At 32.3% G+C, this 24,373-nt stretch overlaps 3 protein-coding genes across 9 annotated transcripts in view; 1 reads left to right on the top strand and 2 right to left on the bottom strand.

The window, feature by feature from the left end:
- LOC127837183 (interferon-induced protein 44-like) overlaps positions 1–24,373 on the bottom strand; it is an 82,392-nt gene that overhangs the window by 7,132 nt on the left and 50,887 nt on the right. The window contains exon 1 of one of the 2 annotated variants that reach the window (XM_052364108.1): positions 1,099–1,206. The exons of the other annotated variant lie outside the window; for it this stretch is intronic. The gene's annotated coding sequence lies outside the window, so the exon portion shown is untranslated. Of the gene's footprint in view, positions 1–1,098; positions 1,207–24,373 lie in introns of those variants that run through there. 2 annotated transcript variants of the gene reach the window in all.
- The window catches only part of LOC127837182 (uncharacterized), an 86,400-nt gene that overhangs the window by 26,192 nt on the left and 35,835 nt on the right, over positions 1–24,373 (top strand). The window lies entirely within an intron of this gene.
- Positions 9,393–24,373, bottom strand: part of LOC127837185 (interferon-induced protein 44-like) — a 103,495-nt gene continuing 88,514 nt past the window's right edge. The window contains exons 1-7 of one of the 3 annotated variants that reach the window (XM_052364112.1): positions 21,098–21,212; positions 18,606–19,141; positions 14,839–14,897; positions 14,506–14,700; positions 14,233–14,376; positions 13,395–13,566; positions 9,393–10,566 (exon numbers count right to left, since the gene is read on the bottom strand). In XM_052364112.1, the coding sequence (XP_052220072.1) occupies positions 10,244–10,566; positions 13,395–13,566; positions 14,233–14,376; positions 14,506–14,700; positions 14,839–14,897; positions 18,606–19,140 (1,428 nt within the window). In that variant the 5' untranslated portion in view covers position 19,141; positions 21,098–21,212 and the 3' untranslated portion in view covers positions 9,393–10,243. Of the gene's footprint in view, positions 10,567–13,394; positions 13,567–14,232; positions 14,377–14,505; positions 14,701–14,838; positions 14,898–18,605; positions 19,142–20,576; positions 21,038–21,097; positions 21,213–24,373 lie in introns of those variants that run through there. The other 2 variants (XM_052364113.1, XM_052364111.1) reach the window with 2 other exon arrangements.

The following is a 24,373-nucleotide window of genomic DNA, read 5'->3' as shown; positions in this document are numbered from 1 at the left end:
TGTCATATTACATATGTAGGTCTGGTTTATAACTGAATGTATGTTGGTATTACAGAGTGTTGCTGTATGTGATGCTGAAAGCTGCGGAAAGTAATTCAACAATATTATCATCCTTCGGGTCTGTATTCTAAATGACTTCATCTGCTAATCTTATTAAAGATAATCACCCTAATGTTTAATTTCAATGCTCTGTTATTACAGGTATGTGCACTAAGATAAACATGATACTCAACGGATAATGCTTTTTTTGATAATCACTTGCCTTAAATAAAGGACCAACTAATTGCATATAATGAAAATGCAATACTGCTCCAGCAGCTGGAGTTTCACTTCTTTATATTAATTGATAATCACCATAATCGTCCTAATATTGATTTAAGGTATCTAAATATTACCCATTATTTATGGCAACAAACACACATTTCAACCAGTGACCACTGTAAGCTAATCGAACAGTGTCACTAATGTTTGAATATAAGGCATTATCGTCGTTATCCTTTGACGGTAACTTATAAGTTTTGACTTGTATCTTATACCGTTAAAGTTATCTAAAGAACAACAGCGAGCATAACATCGTGCTGTTAAATCAAGTTAGACTGCTGGAATGTAAACCGACCTCATCATTAATTGGTGTAATGGAGATATACAATTTACAATTCAGGAGATTCACACAAAACATGATTCTCTCGTCTTATTATCACTTCTGTATCGCATACTCGGACGATCGAAGAGATTAAATAAGGTATTCACCAGCTTTATGGTATTTTTTTTTATTCGACTGTTTTCTTTTACAAAAAAATCATAAACATTATTTCTGAAATATAGGCACCATCGTACGTAAAAAAGTGTATGAAAACATCCATAACAAATAACCCTATTATTTAAAGACGCTGCGCTGTTGTTGTTGAATTTTGAATTGATAGAATGAAGAAAGCGCACTTAAACATTGATTTTTATGCCATAACAGCGCAGAAGCAATTATCCTTTATCTGATGTGTTCGATAACTAAATTAAAAAAAACTTGCAGTGGTCATTACTGTGAAGAAAGACTTATCTTTGGTTTAACAAACTTATTTTATAAAACAGAAGCCTACGTACCTTTCCGATTAAATCCAAATAATTATGTATAACAGTGTTATCTAACGTTATCAAACGTGTGGTACAATAGTCCAAACATACGACATATATCGTGACCTTTCACTTTCGTTTTCGCTATCAAAGGAATGTATAACTTTTTGTATAAGTTATATTTGTATTCGGCTATGCCCTACTTTTATATATGTGGGTTATATATATATATATATATATATATATATATATATATATATATATATATATATATTTATTTATATATATATATATATATATATATATATATATATATATATATATATATATATATATATATATATATATATATATATATTGTTTCATTATTTTCTACGTCATATGGTCTGATCATAATCCGTAGCTATATATGACAAAGATCTTGCTGTATAGAATTATATAATAAAGATGTCGTATTTGGCGGTATTAATGTCAACTATATGTAGTACAAAAAGCAAATATCAAATTAACTTTTTTGTTTTGGCCCCTCATTACTTATCTATATGTTATATATATGTTAAGCTCCAACCGAATTATCTGTTTATCTGGAGTTAAATCATTTCAGGAAATAATGGATTCTGCATCACACGTTTCTAATCATTCATACTATTTATGGCTCTCTGTCCATGTTTTGTCTTCATAAGTTACTAAACGACAAAAAGGGATTGTCACTCCCTTTCAACTTACCTTAATTATAAACGTTAATGCTATCGTTTTCTTTGTTTTAATAATATTAACAATATAAACTGGTAATTAGATTCAGATTATCTGTACTGGTGGGCCACTCGTTACTTATAGTGATCTGATTAAATTTAGCTGCGTATCCTGGAATTTCGTATAGTTTTTGTTATTTATAAAACCCATATGATAATTTCATTACATCTCAAGATGGAATCCCTTTCTAACCTAACAGTTTTCAAGTTTCTACCATTGTTTTATGTTACGATTAAAACATGTAGACGAACAATTATTCGACACATGTTTGGATGTGAGAGTTATATTTACTTATATTTAGGTAATTATACGGTATACAAAACGCATGGTATGAACAAAGTGTATTTACGCAGTATGCATCGTTTGCACACTGTGTATGTATATCACGCTATGTATTGGTAACTAACTATGAATTGATTTATTGTTTACTTATAATTGCTAACACACTAGGCATTGTACAGAAAGCGTACGATTTAATAGAGGATATTTGATGGATTTTACTCACGAGCGATCTAGAAAATCATATTTTCACGGGTGGTGAAGCCACGAGTAAAACTGTATTTGTTCTATGATCACGAGTGCATTAACATCGATATTCCACCAAATCAAGCTAATTTTTTATTTGTATTTTATGCTTGCAAATGATTATATTTGTGCTTTTTCCATTCCGGGCCATAAAATTCACCGCTGAGCGCCCCGAAATGTAATTACATGTATGTTCACAGAAAGTTAATCCGTATATTTTTATAAACATTTAATGAAGAGAGTAGTCGCCCTTGGTACAATCGGGTTCACAATGGGAATACCAAAGATATCTAAAACTATTTCCGGTCAAAAAATGAAAATTATCGATAATTTTCACTGTTATTTTTCACTATTTGAAACAGTGAAATATCAGTTTAAATTCACTGATATTTCTCTATAAACTACCGGAAAGCATACAATAAATAAGCATTTAATTATTTTAGCTATTTCACGAGTTTTTTTTTGTATTTTAGTCTGACAGTAACATCACCATTTTGACGATATTGGCAGAGTATCAATAGTTATGGCCAAGGGCGTCTGGTGTTATGTGAGATACGATGCTGGAAAAGGTTCGGCTTACAATATATGATGGTAGTACTTTGTACATCGCATATGATTGTAAACTAAGCCGCAAGTTAACATAGCCTAGTAGGTTATTACAACAAATAACTAGTGTGTTTTTAACTCTGTTGCCGGTTCCTATTGACATATCACTTCAGCTCATTACTATTTACATCCGTACAAAGACTAACTAGCCAGTGAGCGTTAGTAAAAGGTCAATTTCCTGATTATAAATTCCCATTTGACCGAAAATTAAATCACTTATTTTCCAATTTGTTCGAAGTAAATGGACTGCATTTATAATTAATGCATTAAAGGGGCCTTTTCACGTTTTGGTAAATTGACAAATTAAAAAAAATGTTCCAGATTCGCAAACTTTCGTTGTAGTTCTGAAATTTGTGAGGAAACAGTAATACTAAACATTTACCATGCGCTAAAATATCAATTATATGAATGTTTTGATGATTTGAAAACATGAAAAAAAACGTTGCAACGCGAAACGTTTGAAAAATGTAGAGAGTTCTGTTGTTGTGATACTGCGACGATTGCTTACATTAAGTATGAAATACATCCCACATTGTATGAGTACGGATGGCCGAGTGGTCTAAGCGATAGACTTTTACACAAGGGGTCAGTGGTTCAAGCCCAGTTGAGGGTTACTTTAATGTTATATTTGTTTTTTACTGGAGCTTTTTAGATCGAATGTTTACATTTATCAATATAAAGCATTTAATGACAAACTTCAATAAATGCCAAAATCTGTGAAAAGGTCCATTTAAATCATGTGTATGTCCGAACTCGCTTAGTTTTAATGGAATAAATATTAATATACTCTAGAATAATCGTTGATTTGCACAAAATATTATTCTATTCGGATTATACGATGTACTTGAGAAATGTCAACAACATGTTCTTGATCTATACGCTTTAGTTTTACAAATTTGATATCGCATGACTGTTTTCAATGCGCTTATGAATTAATGTATGAATGCCATTATAAGTGATTCCTGCATTGTTTACTTCTTTTTTCTATGTGAGTGAAAGTGGTCCAATATTAAACTTCCGAACGCATCGACAAAAGAGACGGATACTAGAGATTCAAAAGCATATACGTGACCTCAGCTAGCTGAGTTTGTGTTGTTGATTACATTTCATTCGGGGAAAGTAGTGTGTTGAAATCCTCCGCCAGCCGAGGAACGTTCGAACGAATTGTCCAAATGATTACTTTGTTTATTATTTTGATAGTTTGCTCCCTAATTGTGTATTAAGATTTCATGTTTTCTTTTCTTTTGAATCAATGTCAAAGATTGGGGTAGTTTTAGGTTTCCCATTAGTGAATATGCTCTTTTAATAACATATTGAACTAATCGAACACAATAAACTCATCGGCTTCACGTAAGCGGACCGTTGAACAACTTTTCAAACTTGCCAACAGTTGCACGATTTTAAAGCGATTTTGTACTATCTCCGTCAAATATAACTTAAAACGCTACTTTTCTGTTACGGTACCTGTCCTTTTCAGTGATAAATCAAAACGGAACACTTAAAACAAATTGCTTTTATATATATTTCGATCACGTATATTCTAAATTATATGGATTTCATGGAGCGATCTGGACATTTTTCTGTGTGTATAGCATGTGATTTGCCTGGTTTAACTATATGTTGTCTGGAAAAAATTGTTACATACATTTTCTAAGGTCAATAATGCTTTGTAGTTGGCAAATTCTATTAAAAACAGGGACATAATGGAGAATACAATGCTTTCAGGGACATAATGGAGAAAACAAAGCTTTCCTTATCTATATGTGTTGTTTCCCATTATACCAGATATATATTATGTGATAGTTTAACATAACCGTTCGGAGCGTCCGATAATAAGTAGGTACAATGAAATTATACGTAAGTAGAATAGATATATACGGTGGCACTAAGGTGACATCACCGCTCCAAAATGAAAGAAGTCGGGAAAACACAATTTGTGTTTTCCCGTCTCCTAAAACAAAAATAACTCGGGGAAACACAAGACAAGTCTGTTTTCCCAAGTTAATTTTTTTGTTGAGACGGGAAAACAGAACTTGTGTTTTCTCGACTTCTTTCATTTTGGAGCGGTGATGTCACCTTAGTTGGGGAAACACAATCGCTATATTGTGCGCACAACACTACTGCTAAAGTCCTTATAATACGCATCTGTGATTGGCCGATTATCTTGTTCGCATTATATAGCGATTGTGTTTCCCCGACTCCAAAAAAAATATTCGGGAAAACATAATTTCTGTTTTCCCCGAGTCCAAAACAAACATTAACTCGTGAAAACAGACTTTTTTGTGTTTTCCCCGACTTCATTTTTTGGAGCGGTGATGTCACCTTAGTGCCACCGTAGATATCCTCTCCGTTATTTCTCATTTATCGCCACAGTTTTTTATTACATTGAGTGAATGTTTCAATCTCGATACCGTTTCTGTAATATTGTACAGGCATTTGACAAGTTGATACACTTGTATGAAAAAGCATTGAAGTGTTACGCACAATTTTTATGACTTAAAAACGTTTAAGGTTTATGTGTGTGTGTGTGTGTGTGTGTGTGTGTGTGTGTGTGTGTTTGTGTGCGTGCGTGCGTGCGTGCGTGCGTGCGTGTGTGTGTGTGTATGCGTGCGTGCGTGCGTGCGTGCGTGCGTGTGTGTCTGTGTGTGTGTGTCTGTGTGTGTGTGTAAATATCAGAACATTAATACTAGACCAATACACACATGTGTTACAAGGAAATTTTTGGGATCGGATTTAAGATATTAATCTCGTCACGCGAATGAATATTTAACAATTGGATAATTGGGTCAACCGGCTGTTGTTGTTGTGCTTTTCCGATAAAAGGCTACATACAACTAAACAGATTAAAGCGATTGTTTAAAAAAAAGTTCCGGGGTGTCTGTGTCACAATCTGAAATTATATATAGGAATGCGTTTACATTATAAGAATATCAGAGTACATATATAAACTAATTATATAGTATATAATCAGTTGACTAGTTTTAAACACAGTTTCTTTACTTTCAGAAATATATACACATATATGGATGTTGATGTAGAAACTGTATGTATTAAATATAAATATTATGATTTAAAATATTGTACTTCTAATGGGCATTGTTAAAAAGCAGTCAAACGACACGTTACAAATAAAACACTTCGCAAACGGTCTACAAAAAAAACAGTCGTTTTTTTAACTTCTTCTTTTAGCCACAATATCCGAATATTTACGAGCGAACGCGAAACTGGCTTCTTGAAGCGGCGGAAGAATGACGTATTTATGAGAACCACGTCGTGCTTCCCAAGCTGCACGAAGCCAATCTCGCGTGTGCTCGTAAATGTACGGATATCGTAGCCGGAAATTCAGATAGACTATATTGTGACACAAAAAAGTAAACACATAAGAGCATATTTTATTACGTTAGATCGATGTTGCCAGACCGAATCAAGCGTTGAAGTTTTGGCTTTTGCTATAAGGAACTTTGACTTTTTAGGTGTTAACTTTAGTTAACGCAATAGTGTACGAAATATTCGTTGATTTTGAGTGTGTGCAATAACCGTATGTGCTTTCAATAGTAACTTTTGGAATCTTCTAATTAACACAATTGTCGTGTACATAAATGTCATTGAATGATTCGTATAGTATAAGAATACATTAAATATATGGTATATTGACTAAATATAAATATATGGTCAGCATATATACTATTGTCATTCCTATACTTTAATAATCAGCCGCCAGTAATGGCTATTTGAAAATCATGTTTGTATTCATAATGCTAAACAATATTCAATAGTAACATTTGGATTATAAGTCAATAAGCTGCTCAATTCAATATGAACTCTTCATTACTCCTACATATTACTTTCTTCGGAATAAAAAGAATCAACCGCCTCTAGTACTTCAGCCGATAATCAACGTATTGCCCCCAGTCCCCTGGTTCACTTGACAACGGGTATTGCTGGCCAAGAGGTCATTTTCGTAACGTATCGAGATCATATCCGAGTGAAAGACGCGCGTCTGCTTTGCTACCTGATTCTATTAACTTTCACTTTCAGTTAACTGTTGAAATAATGGTATCATGTGTCGACTTATCAATCGCATTTTTAAATTACACTTAAAACGGAAAAATCGTATCCCCATATTGTGAGAATGTTTGATTGTTTATGTATCCTATATTGTCGAATTGTAAATCAATACATATAAATAATTAAACAAATTCAAATCTAATGAACTTTGAATAAAACCCATCAAAGCTAGGCCTTATGTTCAAATATGTTCAAGTAACAATTAACATGTTCATCACGTAAAAGAGTAAAATCAACTATAACGATTCGGTCTAATGGTTCTTGTCAAATAGTGCCTAAGATATATTACTAATGATTGTAGTAATTTATGTTTGTTTTGCATCAAGTTCAATAAGTCTCTACCTTGATAGATAAACAAATATACACCATATGTTAACGACAACCTTGCCGAGAAGAACGTATCAATTAATGGTCTATTGCTCGTTTCGCTGATCAGTCATTTCTAGTGTAGGCATGCAGTCCATTTATTGTTGTAATATGTAATGTAAGTTGTGGGCTGACGTCCATATACGTCCGTTGCGTACATCATACTACATCGTTACCTATGAACACGTGGTTTTGCACACATTCCCGTCAGAATGTGCACACGTAACAATCGACTGGTTTATTGTGTATATTTAATTTCACTTGAGTAACTGGACTGCTATTGCATTACGCATTTACCTTGAACAGTTATTAATCAATTCTGATTAAACTACCTTTTACATTTCTGAGTATAAATATAAACTTTCTTTAGAAAGCAACGCATTGTTTATTTTTATTAAGTACTTATGAGTTTGTGTTGATGATAAATCCATGTCTGTTTAAGATACTTTAAGTCATTGCTTAATCGTAAATAAAGAAAATAAATTTGCTTTAAATTATAATAGTTTTTATGAAAATTAAATAAATGGTTATTTTAGACCGATTGTATTATGTGTATTTAAATCTGCTCATTTTCTTTAAGTTTAAATGTGTTAAGTTTCGATACAACAACAATGTAAAAAAAGAGTTACAGACGACGCGTTGTTTCTTGTTGCATTTCTATTTATTTGTTTTGCATTATCAACTTTATATATATATATATATATATATATATATATATATATATATATATATATATATATATATATATATATATATATATATATATATAATATAATGTTTATTCCCCAAAAGCATGATTGTGTTACCTTATTTGTTGTTACTAAAACATGAAGCATTTGCATAAAATTTGATTCAAATTTCAGTATCGCGGTTTCCGAAGCACAGATTATTAGTTAAATAGCTATTTGCAATAAAACGACAAGAAAAACAAAAGTAGATACACGCGTTATTTAAAAGCCGGGGCAAATCCCATATATTAACTTTAATTCTTCGCTAGGCGTTCGTTTTACCTGTATTGTGCATAATTGGTTCCAGGTGCAACTACATGTACGTATATAACGCGGCACTTCCAAGCACCCCCAAAATGTAATGAACAGATAAGTATAAGTGATACAAAATAGTTTCTCCTGATAACATATCACTCGTTGAAGTAAAAAGACATCGAAAATCAGGTTGATATACCCGATCATTCTGCCCCATTTGCTAACTGTTGTAGCGGCGATGAATCAGCAAAATAAAACTTAACAGCCAATATACAGTTGGTATAGAAAAGTTTAATAAATATAAATGTTTAGCGCATGTAAAGCATGATATGAATTTCCTCTTTGAATTATTTTTATAGTTGTTTAGTGGAAAAAAAACATAAATATTACAAAAGCATTTCATGAAAATCAGCAAAATATAGCGCGCGTTTGCTGACATACCCAAAGTGATAATCTTACATTACCCTATGTGATTTGATTGACTAAATGCATGTCTGGCGATGTGATACATATAGCATATAATGTAATTATCCGTGCGTGTTTGAATACATGAGACGTGTCGGATATCTTTAAGTTTACCAACAAAATAACATTTTAATGGATTTATCCTATCACAATTATAAACATGCATTAAAAGTACTGATTCTAAACTTTCATAGTAACGCGATATGACGTTTGCGGCACTCAAAATAGTCCTTGGCATTTCTAAGCAAAAACAGCTTAAAAGTAAAAAAAATCGATATACGCCTTGATTCAACTTCAGCATTTTAACTGTTACACACTCAAGTTGTCAAAGTTTTTTTCTATAGAAAAATAAAAAAATAATTTCCCATTTGTTTTTCAACCCAAAACAAACTGCCGAAGCTTACTTATAACGGACGCGCTAACATAATTGATTTTTTACTGCAACTATCGTTAGCCTTTACACCAGTAAAATATTTCCTATCTTAAGTTCTCTGAATAGTAAAAAATAAATAAACATTTTACTGGCCATAGCTCTACGATCCATATTAAGCAGCACTTTTAAACACTACTTTATTCAAAGATTGTATACCATTTATTAGCAAAGCATGGCATAGTTGTTAATTAATATACTTTTTATCTCACAATAAAACAACACCGAACAATGCATTATTTAACTTATTATTGTTATAATTGTAGAATCTTTACAGAGAGTGTCGTTCTTGTAACTATACACTAGTCTTTTGATATGCTGTATATGCAAACATAAACAACCACAAACATTATAACAACAAGTAAATAGCAATAAAACATGACATGAATTAAATTAAGTTTAGTGACAATATAACTACTCTTGGTTTAATATCCAATCAAATCACTTACTGCTTGAATATTCCTCAGAGCACGATATTTGCATTTTCGAAGCACGTTATAAACTACTTATATTTTAAATGTAAGTGTTAATACGACATATATAAAACAATTCTAATATAATCTATAATCGTATTACTTTAATATATAACATACAATTACACAAACGGTCACTGACACCATATGTTTAAAAGCATCGAATGAAAAGATCAATACAATTATTTGGTTCTAACACGTTGCAAATTGTACATATCCTTAATAAAAAAAACAGTTACTAGTTTATGCCATAGATCGTAAGAAAGGCAAAACAATTTATCAATGACCGAATATAAATATTAACATAAATCACATTAAAACAACAAAAATCGCATCGCAGTTAATTAAATGATACTTGAGTCTGTATATTAACAGTCATACGTCCAAATCGAATGCGCTATGAATCATTACATTATAATCAATCAAATGGAATATCCAAAGCTATAAACAAGTCATGCGAAAAGCATTTCAGTCTGTTTTAAAGAAAACCTCCCTTTACTTTCTTATTAAATGGACTCTGAAGCTGCTTCTAAATCGTGTGCCTCTTCTTCATTGGGAGGATAAGTGCTGTCAGTGCTTTGATTTTCAATATGATCCACAGACAAATACATGATCTGTCTCAAAGCAAAGAGTGCCAGGAAGTTCACCCCGTCATCCATCGTCAACTCATCTCCGTAGTTCTTCACAGGAAACACATGTTGCTTTGGAAAGCCGAACATATCACAGACTGTTTGCAATGTTTTAGCAATAACAGAGCTCGTGTATACCGTCTCTAAGTTCTGGGCGACAGCTTTGTCAACTTTTGTCAAGATAACCGCTTGAGGTATTTCTTTGTTAATAAGAAAGGAAACAGTATTTATAACAGACGATTATAAAACACTTCCTCGTAGATATCGAAAAGATCGAATTATATTCAAGAGATAAAACGTTTCAATGTTAAAATGTTTACAATTTTGAATAACAACGCATATAATTGTTTACTTTTTTTTTTAATCGTCATACATAACTAACGTATTTGCTGGGAAACAGGCTATACGAGTTTCAGTTATTGAAAGTATACATTTAATTTTTGTTCAAATATAATATTATTTAATTTTATTACAAGTCACATTTATTCCATGACCAAACAAACGTTAATAAATAAGACGGCCACAGCCCTGGAGCGTCCATTTTAAACGCAAATGGACCTGAGTGATCTGATCTATTGTTATATTGTTTGTGTCATACATGTGACTTATAACATAGCGTTTACACAGTTAATGGTACCAATTGAATGTGGGATTAGACATTAAAGTTATTACCAAGTGTGATGTGAAACAACGAAGATGGCTACTGGCGGCTTGTTGAATTTACCAAATAAAGTCTGATAGTACAAGTTTTATTTGTCAACCAATTATTCTACGAAAAATACAAAAGCTCCTTTCAGCAAGGTATTTTTAAGGACGATTAAAAAAAAAACATACACACGTTTTGTGCGGATTGCGTGGTGATAGGGTGCAGCAATGATGTCTGGGTTTTTCACAATTTTTCATTAATGTCTCATAAAAATACTTCCCTCATTCACTTACGGTCATATTGTTTAAAAATTTCATATTCGCTTAGGATCGAATACAATAGTATCTTAATACTGTTTCATGATGAAAAGACGAAAGTGTAACATCTTACGTTTTCTCTTAACTTTTCAAGTTGACGTTCTAGTGGTTGACACCACTTGACTAAATGTGTATTCAGTCGAGATATCATAAAGACATTTAATGTTCTGACCTGTTTTCAAAAGGATTGGCCAATAATATGACCTATATGTCAAAAACTAAATTTTGACGACAAACCAGCAATCACTCAATAAAAAGACGATCAGTAGAGCTTTCTATGATTAGCGTTGTTTTTCCCTATTTGGTTTTAATCGGTCGATGGTATATTGCAAACAATAACCAGACAAGAAGACATATGTTTATACTGTCGAATCTTATTTCGAAAATAAACAGCTGAATAAATTTTCTTTGCGATACTTAAATATTTTATATATGTGAACGTTAAAATGACAAAATATATAAATAGATACTATTTCAGTAGACCCTTTAATTTCAACACAGAAAAATGTGTATGTACACATTGTTATTTTGGATAAATACTGGAGAACAACTCTTATGAAACAGAACAGTAATAAGCCAGTATGAGTTTTTTTGACTGCAAAATAGGCTACTTAAAGGACAAAAAAGGTTCAATAGGTCGCTTGTCAAATTCTGACATATTAAATACAGATTTAACATAATATGTACATAGAATGAAAGGTCGTAATAAAACTGATTGCTGTAAATAAGTTTATCATTATTTGAGATTCAGGAAAAATATATAATAACCTTAATTAATTGGACAATTAACATTGCGTTATTCAATTATATTATTAACTTTGATTGTTGTCCATTTTTTCTGCTTTTATCAGTGGTCAACCATCAAATACAACTGTTTGAGAACACGCTCTGTGTTATCACTTTAATAACGTAATACGTTTCAGACCGAAACAGTAGAAACTTGATTAAAATTACAAGCTTCTATTTTTAACAGACGAAACTCATATTCAGACGCAACTAAAATATCAAGAACTCGTCTTCTAAGCAAGTTTCGGGATGATTCGACAAAACATGTTACGTCTTGGGTGTTCAGGGTTTCACTCTAGACATATGTGGAAATCTGCTTCTCTATTGAATCCTTTTTTTAAATGGAACGGAACCATCATTGAACTCGACCAAGATATAATTTAAACAAATAAACGGATAAAGTTTACAAAAAGTGATCTCTAGAGTGGTCGCTATGTCTCAATTCAGATTTATCAGGAAACTATTACAGCCCCTGCCGGGGTTTTCATTCGATCAGACCAATTTTCAAACTCGATCAAGATTTCATTCACACAACTTTTCTTTGAAAGTTTATTGAAGACGGAATGTTTAAAAGAACATCTCTTCCGCCACACTGCCGACCATTTTTATAGACATTTAATATTTCTGCACTCAGCTGAGATAGCATAGACACAAATGTGATGACACATTTTCATAATGCTTGCGCAAACACATTTGACTTCTAGAGCATTCACAAGCTTTTTAAAAAATTGATACTGTTTCTTAGTGTATTATCCTGCGTGACCCAGTTTCTAAGCGGAGATATTATTGGGACCCAGTGCCATTAAGATTGTATTTTAAGTGTTGTCGTTACATGTAGAGTTCTCAATGTGAATGTTGACTGCATACGTCGCAAACCGCACGACGGACGAAAGGCGATATCAAAAGCATACCATATCAGGCTGTGCGTAACAAACATCAAAATCGCAATGCTTTTATATTGAAGATGTGCTTTTAATAAATGGGTATCATAATTATAGTTTTACGTATTTTCACACCGTCTCATTTTTCGACAATTGTTTGTTATGACAATCAAATATAAATTGCACTTAATATTGTTTGATACAGGTTATTATGTAAAAACTTGATATTATTTAACCATTTTAAATCTGGGACGATTAATACATTAGCTTGTAGGCGGACATGCATATCGGTTTATATTGTATCAAAAGTTTCATCGTGTAACCCAAAAGATTGTTTACACATAGACTGAAAACCAATACTTGTATACAGACAAAGCGGCGGTAAACTTTAGTGTTACCTTTTCGCATTGTTATATTCCGGAAACTTATGATTTGCGCCTGCTTTTCGGGATCAAGCTTTTGTAGCGTAGACACATCCAGAACAAAGACTACACAATGAACCTTATCGGTTAATTCTGGCTTTGTCACAAACGCCGGATCGTTAAGGGAAATAGGTTCCTCGGCGTGAAACTGAATACAAACACATTGAAATTGATTGTTTAATGTTAATATATGCTTATTACTAGTAAACATTAAAGCGGTCATAGACATTTAGAAGATAAATGTAGACAATAACAACGTATTGCCAGGTTGTAAATACTTATAAAAATTATATCGGCATTATTATTAATTTATTTGAAATATCACCATCATCGAAGACACAATATGCCGCTCCAGATGTGACTCGTGGGATATAAACATAAACAATAGTAGGCTTAACAAATTCGTCATTGACTTAACTCAATTAGTAAAGAAAGTGTTCGATTCCCTTAATAACACCATTTATGCATTTCAAATGAAACACCATTTTCGCACCGTATGCAATTTACACGAACGGCAACTGTGCTATAAACCATCTATGCCAGATAAAGCTATGTTTTCCCTGAATATTCTGATTTCACTGTATTTATATTATAAATACACAATTATAGGCAAATAAATATACATACTGTTTCCATTAATAACGTTTTAAATCAAAGCTACTTGTAAGATCGATAGACATATTTCAATATTGAAATAGCAATTAATGTCAATTTATCAGATGAATAATGTAAATTAAAGATCAGCTTGCCGAAGCAATTAAAGAAAAGAAAGAAAGGAGTTTTCTTCCATCACATATTGATTGTATTACAATACCTTGTATTTTTCTGGAATATGACCATCTAACAAAAATGTGAAATCCATGGTATCAATCCCGAAATCAGGTTCCAGCCCTCTCGTGTCACATATTTTCACATGGAAATCTTGTTCTCGTGCTGATTTGAATACATATGGTTGGTACTGAAATAAAGAAAATCATTTTTAATACGACATAATAGTGTTGTTTTTTTAATATGAAAGAACGAGCTTTACTAGAGATATAAGTGTTTGCCATTCATCGACTAATTAAAGCCTTTCATGAAGACATACCGTTTTGGTGAAGCTGTGTTTTCCTTCCCCACAAAGAGCCGTATGTGTAATTCTGCCCTTGAATACAGAATTGATCGTGTTGCAGAAGCTGGATTTTCCGGACCCGACTGGGCCAATCAAGACAATGCGATAGTCTTGGATCAAACCATGCCTCGGTTTGATTAACTGAACCTCTTGCATGAGTTCGTGCACCACCTAGACCGTTATACAAAGATTTTGAAATTAGCGTTTGCATTTCAGTGATCATTTAATGTGTTATTTGTAATTTTACAATAATCAATATAAAATTTTATTTAATTATGGTGTCACTTTTCAGCAATACAGTGAACGCACCTTCTTATTCCATTCCGGTACTTTCCGCCATTTGTGATTTGCTGGCTCTTGAGGTCTAACTGCATGACAATCAGTAAGTCAAATACTAGACATGACACAATACACAGAGGAATTAATTGCAATATATTGGGCAAAAATACACTTTTTTTATTTTTTAAGGAACGTTTTTTTTTCAATGTCAAGCTTAATAAAAGAATGATGATCCGAGGATGATACGTCCCTTCTGGATATGTTCGCCCCTACCGGAAATGCATGGTCTCCTCTGAGGACATTACGCACTAATGAAAAGTGTACGTATTAAAACAGTTCATAATAGTAACGTATTGATGACAGCTATTTATGAGGACAATTTGGCGGTCATTATATGTTTTTTTATGAAACAATCACAGTAGAAATGTCTTGCAAAGTTCGCGAACATGTACTTAAACAGTTTGGTAACAACAGCTACATGTTTATGTTGTTTAAATGTGTATTGTTTCTGCGATAAGACATAAGATATGTGTTCATACGCTTTAAGTGCATGTATTTATCAAAATGTAAAAAATAACCAATGTTCCAAAACTAACCTCAGCGATCAAAGAGGGACTACTGCATACGGGCATTCAAGCAGGTTGATCGATGTTGTTTCCTATTGGTGGAATTATTGTGGATTTTAACGACGATTACGCTTATGGTATGGAGACTATAAAAAATGGTTGATGATACATGTATCTACAAAAAAATGTCCACACATTTTTTTTATATAAGATGATTGTTTATACCTGTGCAATTTATATATTGGGGGATGAGTCTCCAGTATAAAACAGATTTAATGTGGATATGTTAAATTAAAAAGATATTGCTTACTTTTTCTAAATATGCTCAAATGTGTGTTGATTGTGCCCTGAATAACAGAGTTTGCAATTAATGCGATTATAATATACAATAAATAATTAATAATGTATATGATGACGCGTATTACTGCCCAAATAACGCATATGATAGGGCCGCAGTAGATAGTTTACTTAACAGTCATGGAGAAACAATACTAGATTTAATATATAAATCTACATATTAACGTATTATTAATGGCGGAGTTGGCACTGAGTGCACTTTTCGCGGATTGGCGTGGTGGAATGGTGTCTGGGGCGTAAGGTTGGCGCTTTGGGCTCCGTCGGGGGCATGGGGGCTGTTTGGGCCGTGGTGTGTGCTTGAGCTTATGCCTTTGGATTGTGTAGTTAAATTGTGCACTTGTGTATGTTTAAAGATACGTATTACGATGTGTCCTACATACTCGACCTAGTTATCGTTTCAGTTCTTTATAACAGAAGGATGTCGCAACGTTTTTGCACATCTCGAGATTATTTAACTTATTGGTGCTATTGAGGTCGATCTCTGTTGCACATTGCATACACAGTGTCGTCAGAAAAATAGTTATTTGTGTCGAAAACCCTGTCAAATGAAAACACCCACTCCTAATTTGTGTTTGAATTATTGTGTATAAGGAAAGCAATTGTTAAGTTTAACGAGGATAATAAGGATGAACTTATTGATGATTATGATGCTGCTGAAAATGATAATGTTGTTGAACAGAAAATAACAAATTTACTCATAACTATGAGTAAAAAGCTTCTCAACTATATCGTATTGTACATTGCACAATTTTAACAAATAAAATTATCACGCCCTGTAAAAAGTTACCTTATTATGTATAATTATCCCGTCTGATTATCAGTCTAACACCGATGTCAAGTATAAAGGGACGATACGTTACGAGGGCAATTTCAGGGATTGTGTGTATGTTTTCTGTATTTATTACTTTTGTGAAACATATAGATTACTTAAGGCAATAAAGGACACATTGTGTAATTGTACTGATATCTTTCGCTTTATTGCGGACCCGTTTTTTTCTAAACTTGTGTTTATAAGCTAAACCCTAGTTTCGATATAAATAGCTTTATGAAGCATGTAGAGTGGTTTTATAACGGGTGCAATACTGCAAAAATTTTGAACATCGCCCGCTTTAAGTATTTTTAAATCGAGTAAACCAGATATTAACAGAGAACGTATGTACATTTAAGATATATTAAGCGGCTTTAATTTGCAAGAAGAAAGCCTGTATGTATTGGCAATGATTATTGGAGATTAGAAAAATTAACATCGTTTTCAGAATTTATTTTATAAGTATTAATCCTCTGTAACAATATGTATGATTTCTGTAAATATATTTCTGTTAAAATCGTTTAATGATCGCTAATTCTGCATTTCCAGAAAATGACGAACTCATAAATGTTAACAAAGTTAGCTATGCAAAAAAACTTTTACAACGAAATAAATCATCTGGTAGTAATTGTATTTTGAACTAATAATTCATAGAATGCAGTGATATTTTGTTTGGCCTTTTGTGTGATTGGTTTAACGGTAGTTTTGTGTTGTATTTGTATCGCCTTTCCCGATAAATAGACATAATGGATTATAATTCCTTTTCATAACTGGGCTACTGTTAATGATGTAAATAACTATAAAGTATTACACTTGTTGTTGTTTTTACAACATTATTTATAACGATTTTTAAGAGGCGTATTTAAACTGATTGCAAAGAAGACACTATTTCGCATGCAACGTCGATATTGTGAACTGGTTTGATAATATAAAGCTAAATGCCTAATCTTTACAAATGATTAAGTCTGGTACACAAGTCAAACTGCAGGGTGGTGAAGGATGTGTACGCAAATAGTCAGAGTATTTTTAGGTGTGCGTTTGGACTAAGGCAAGGATAGGTAATGTCACCGAATTTAGTTTGTTTAACACTTGAAATTTACTTTCAAGATAACATTAAATCTGGTTTGAATATAGATGACATCATGATGAGTTACCTATTATTTGCTTATGAATGGTTATTTTAGGCAAGTCACCTATTAACGTTCAAACACATTTTTATTAATATTTCAATTCTTGTGGACAAAATGTTAATACTGCAAAAAAAAAGATATTTTGGAAGAAGGGTGTATTTAAATGACGAAAAAATGGCATCTGATGGTAATGATATTAGAGTGGTTGAAAAATTTAACTATTTAGGCACTCTGTTTAGTTATACTGAAAATTGTGAAATATCACAGTACCATTAGGTTGGTAAAGCAAGGAAATAGCTGATTGTTTTAATAAAATGACATTTACATAAGACCAATGATATGTTGTGTCTTTTGTGGATAAAAGACTATGTATACATATTCAAATATGTTTCCGAAGTGTGGTGTTTAACTCAGTCAGAGGTTTTTTTAACGCATACATTTAAAATAGGTTACGTATATGTCGTGTAACTGAGCAATGAAAGAACTGTATAAGCTGTATATTTTATATCAACCAATCTGTATATTCATTCCACAAGTTTTTTATGTGGCACGTCAGTTATTTATAATGTATGTAGATATGTCAAAGAAGCTTTTGCTTAAAAAAAGGGACTCTAAATAATACTGTTTTTAAGAAACTTTCGTATTTTACCGTTCGTTTTTATTTATATGTGTTTTCCCACGTGACTGTTTTATGTTATATCATATTGTATTGTTATACCAATTTTAAGTGAAAGAAATAATGAGTTTATAAAGTATGGAGACAATACACATGCTTATAAGTCTAGGTGGATGGATAGTGAATGGAAGGAGGGTTGGATGGACAGTTGGGTGGATTTAAAGACGGACGGACTGACAGACACATATATAAATATATTTAGACTCCACAATAGTCCTAAAGATATAATATTTATGACATAGATAAGTTAAAAGTCAAACCTGCTACACTGTAGACTTCAAGTTCTTTAATTTTCAGGTTGCCATTATGAATATCGTTCCAGTTTGATATTCCAGACATAGTGTAGTTTTTACCAAATGTAAAACTGCCATTTAACTGAAACAACCCACCACTGCTATTGATAATACCAGAAAATAGGTGCATATCGTATCCATTGCTTCCACCAAAGGTGGGTCCGTATTTTTCATTTAAAAAAGTGCTGTATGTGTAATTTGCAACTGGAAATTTCCGACATGTCTCTTTGTTGGAGAACTTCAGTTGGAACAAGAACGCTTTGTCATCTCGTGTATCACCCATGCCAGCAGCCCAGCTCGCCGAAGTGTAGCCACCGAAAACGGATCCCACCTCATTGTACACCACGGTGACTGTGGCTCCCTGGTGGTCACATTTCTCGTGGAGCATCTGTGAAGAACACCCATCAGATGTTGCACTGTACAGAAGGGTAAACTGTTTTTGCCCTTGACCGATCCACTGTTCTAGTTGTGTTTTGTCTGAATCTCTGAGCAGGCCTGTCATTCTGAATTGAAAAACCAAAATGTCGTTGTGTTTGTTTTCATATTAATCCGTAATTAAATATTAACAAACAGTTCTCAATTACACATCCACTCACGCATTTTATGTTCGATTTAGGATTCAGATCCAAATATGATTTTAATTATGGGTTTTGATTCTTGGGATATCGGGGATATGTTGTTTCATGTTAATGTAACTACCGACTTCTTTTCGATGTTTTTTATTTCATATCGATTGACAATTTAATGGGTGCATACGGACCTACTATTTTCAAGACATATAAAACTATGATAAAAACTACTATAATTAAGGATCAGAAGATATGATAACAGAATATCGGTGAAATAATAGTTATCAATACTGTTATAATTTGTGTTCGTTCAAAACTTAGACAAATCTGGTTATTAGGATAATACAATAGTGTGTATAAGGATTTAAGGCATACTAAATGGTAAATTCATATTTCATTTTAATGTTTTACTGTATAATTCTGTTTGGGATTTATGAAGAAAACAATTACAATGTTGAAATTAGTATATTTATGCACGCGATCATGTGACCAACAATAACCTATTTAAACGAAAAGTATTAAATGAGGCAACGCAAATAGTTGAACTGTCAATGCGTCCGCCCGTTTGTTCGCCCGTCCGTCCGTTCGCCCATCCGTTCCTCCATCCATCTTTCCATCCGTATATTCATCCATCCATCAATCAATCTATCCATCCAACTATACATCAGTCCATCCAGCCATCCATTCATACAAATATCCATCAATCCATATGTCCATCCAGTTTCAATACTTGATTATAAACACGTTGGTTAATATCATTTTATATAAACTGTATAAGCTCACCATCTATCGATCCAGTTTAAAAACTAGACTTAAACACGTTTTAAATACCGTTTTGATATTAACAAGCTTTATTGGTGTAGTTAGCCTGCACACCATCTATACACATATCTTAGACATATTACATATGCAGGTCTGGTTCATAACTGAATGTATGTTGGTATTATAGAGTGTTGTTGTATGTGATGCTGAAAGCTGTGGAAAGTATTTCAACAATATTATGATCCTTCGGGTATGTATTCTTAATGACTACGCCTGTGTATCTTATTAAACATAATCACACTATTGGATTATTACAATTCTCGTTTATTACAGGGTTATGCACTAAGATATACATGATATTCAACGAATAATGTTTAATTGATAATAACAATAATATTCATAAAATTAATTTAAGGTTTGTAAATATTACCCATTATTGATGGAAACAATAACACATTTCAACCAGTGACCTTTGTAAGCTAATCGAATAACATCACTTATGTTTGAATATAAGGCATTGTCTTCGTTATCCTTAGACGGTAACTTATAAGTGTTGTCTTGTAACTTATACATTGTAAGTTTTTTTACATCACAAAAGCGAGCTTACCATCGTGTTGTTTAATCACGTAAGACGCAAATATGGAATGCAAACGAACCTCATCATTTATGGTGTATCGGACATTAACAATTTACAATATAGGAGATTAACACAAAATATCATTATCTCGTCTTATTATCACTTCTGTATCGCATACTCGGACGATCGAGAAGATTAAGTAAGGTATTCATCAGCTTTATAGTAATTCCATGTATTCGATTGTTGTCTTTTACAAAAATGACATAAACAATATTTCTGAAATGTAGGCAACGTCGTTCTTAAAACACATGTAGGAAAACATCCAAAACAAATATCCTTCTTATTTAAAGACGTTTCAGTGTTTTGATGAGTTTTGAATTGATAGAATGAAGAAAGTGAAGTAAACAAATTGATGTGTATGCCATAGCAGCGCGGTGACAAATATCCTTAATCTGATGTGTTCGATAACTAAAACCTCCAATGGTCATTATCATGAAGAAAAAATAATCTTTGGTTTTACAAACTTATTCATAAAAGAGAAGCTGACGTACCTTTCCGGTTTAATCCATATAATTATGTATAACACTGTTATCTAACGTTATCAAACGTGTAGTACGATAGTCCAAACCATGCGACATATATCGTGACCTTTCACTTTCGTTTACGTTATCAAAGGAAAGTCCAAACTTTTTGTATAAGTTATATTTGAATTCGGCCATGCCTTACTGTAATATATGTAGGTTATAAATATGTTATATATACATGTGTACCTTCTGTTTATTGTTTCATTATTTTCTTCGTCATATGATCTGGTCATTATTCGGATCATTTAAACTCAGCGGCGTATCCCGAAGTTTTTCAGAGGGGGGCTAAACTGGGGAGGGTGCTGGAGGGGCATCCCCTTGTGTTGCCGAAAACATTTTAAAATGGTACCTTGACATGATGCAATTTCCTGCTATCTACTCAGCATTTTGCATGATAAAAGTGCATGTAAAACAAACAAGAACTTGAGTTCAAACAACAAGTGTGACAGACACACAGACAGACAGACATACGGGGTAAATCAAATGTCTCTCAAACAACTACAGTGGTGGGAAACATAATCTTTATTTAGTTTAAAACTAAATAAATATCCGTAGCTGTATATGACACAGACCTTGCTATATAGAATTATATAATAAATATGTCGTATTTTGAGGTATTTAAGTCAAATAAATGTAGTAAGAAAGCAAATATCAACTGAACTGTATATTGTTTTGGCTCCTATACGTTACATATATGTTATGCTCCAACCGAATAGTCTGTTTATCTTGAGATTCTGCGTTAAACGTTTCTAATAATTCATACTACATATTGCTCTCTGTCCATGTTTTGTCGTCATTGTCAGTTACTAAACGACAAAAACAGGATTGTCACTCTCTTACTACTCACCGTAATTATAAACATTAATGATATCGTTTTCTTTGTTTTAAACATATTTTACTTTAGCTGCGTGTCCTGGAATTTCGTATCATTATTTTTAATTTATAAAGCCCATATGATAATTTTATTTCATCTCAAGATGGAATCCCTTTTCTAACCTTACAATTTTCAAGTTTCTACTATTGATTTGTGTTACGATTAAAACATGGTGTAGACGAATAATTATTCGACACATGTGTAAACACTTATAAATTATAATAACTGTACATTGCGATTGTTAAAATGATTAAACACGAAATGTTAAAATGTTAGAGTTATATTTACTAATATGTAGGTTATTATACGGTTTATAAGAAAACGCATGGTCTGGAGAAAGTGTATTTACGCAGTATGCATTGGTTGTACACTGTGTATTTATATCATGATATGTATTGGTAACTTACTATGAATACATTAATTGTTTACTATTAGCTCAGTTGAATTATCCTTAGGGCTATTAAACAATTATAACTCTCTGATTATACTCCTTTAATTGACGTTTCTGAATAATGCCTTTATCAAAACAATAGAAATTATATGTTAACTACATTAGAACGTATTTTGACTGCACAATTTAAATAACAAAGAAAATGTTTTTAAACGTCAAATGACGCTGTACATAATGACGTCATAAATGACGTTATATAAAATGGCGCAAAAAAATGTAAAAATTCGCCAAAAATGAAATGACTTTAAACACTTACATATTTCGTCTCAATCTTATGTCAAATGTGTGCTTTATATATTTAATAAATTGATATGTTACAATAAAACAATCATCATATTCAATTATAATTTACGTAAACTTGTTATCAAAAATTAAATAGGGTAAACGTATTTAATGAATTTAATTATTTCTATCCATATCTACGTAAAATATTATAATGATATTTGATTAAATAATCATATATACTTGCTATTCTATATTTCATATACGCATTATGGATAAGATAAATTGCATACAGTACTAATATTTTTACATTCATTTATGTTGATGATTAATATAAAATGTTGTTCACATATATTTTTTACTAGATAATTTCTCGTAGCAGGACATCGAGTTGATTTTATGTATTTAGTCCATTTGGTGATTGGTGTTTACTATTAATTGCTTATAACTATGCGATGGACAAAAAGCGTGCGATTAAATAGAGGATATTTGTTTGATTTGCTGTAATATCGATTTTAATTCACGATTGGTCATAGACAATGTTATTTTTACGAATGGCGCAGCAACGAGTAAAACTATATGTTTTCTATAATCACGAGTGAATTAAAATCGATATCCCAACAAATCTAACAATTTTTCTTTTCATTTTATGCTTACAAATATTAATGGTTGCGTTTTTGCATTTCCGGACCATATAATTCCCCATTAAGCACCCGAAATGTTATAACATGTTCAAAGAAAGCTTATCCGTATGTTTGTATAATCATTCAATGCAGATAGTAGTCGCCCTTGGTACAATCGGGTTAACAATGGGAACACCAAAGATATCTTAAAAAATGCCCTGTTAAACAATTAAAATTATCGATAATATTTTCAATGTTATTTTTCACTGTTTGGAACAGTGAAATATTAATTTTAATGCACTGATATTTCTCTATAAACCATCGGAAAGTATAAAATGAATAAGCATACCATAATTTAAGCTATTTCACGAGTATTTCTTTTGTGTTTACACCATTTTAACGACATTAGCAGAGTATCAATAGTTATCGCCTAGGGCGTCTAATTTTAAGAGAGAAACGATGCTGCAAATGGTACGGCTTACAATAAATGATGGTAGTACGTTGTGCATATCATTTGATTGTAAACTAAACCGCAAGTTAACATAGCCAAGTCGGTTATCATAACAGTTTCCTATTGTGTTTTTAAACAGAACAGAACAGAACAGAATAGTTTATTTGACTTAAGCATATACAGCTCATCGTCGTTAACATACATATACAATAACAGCATGTGTTATAATTAAATACAAAATATACATCATTCGAATGAAGATCGATTCAAAAAAGAATGAAATACAACATGTTTAAGTGAGAATGTCACATGGAAGAGGTTAATACTGGGTGACCACATACTGTAAAAACGTTGTTTAATGCTTGCAACACGTATTACATTATTATACGCTTAGTGGCCTTATGAAAGACATATAATATATAGCAAGTTTCAAGTTGTTTTTTTGTTGGAAAAATCGGCAAAACGCCATTGACCATCGACAAACAAGTAAACGCAGTATAGTCAAAGTGCATCTATGAATTACAAATACAATCAAGTAAATAAAGTATACTACAATGAAACATGTTCACATATATAAGACACTTTCTCGCATTTCAAAGCCTTTTTAACAAAACATGGCTAA

This window comes from Dreissena polymorpha, chromosome 7 (genome assembly GCF_020536995.1).
Source record: "Dreissena polymorpha isolate Duluth1 chromosome 7, UMN_Dpol_1.0, whole genome shotgun sequence".
Taxonomy (NCBI): Eukaryota; Metazoa; Mollusca; class Bivalvia; order Myida; family Dreissenidae; genus Dreissena; species Dreissena polymorpha.
Note: the sequence above shows the minus strand (reverse complement) of the source record. Positions and strands in the feature narration are given on the sequence as shown.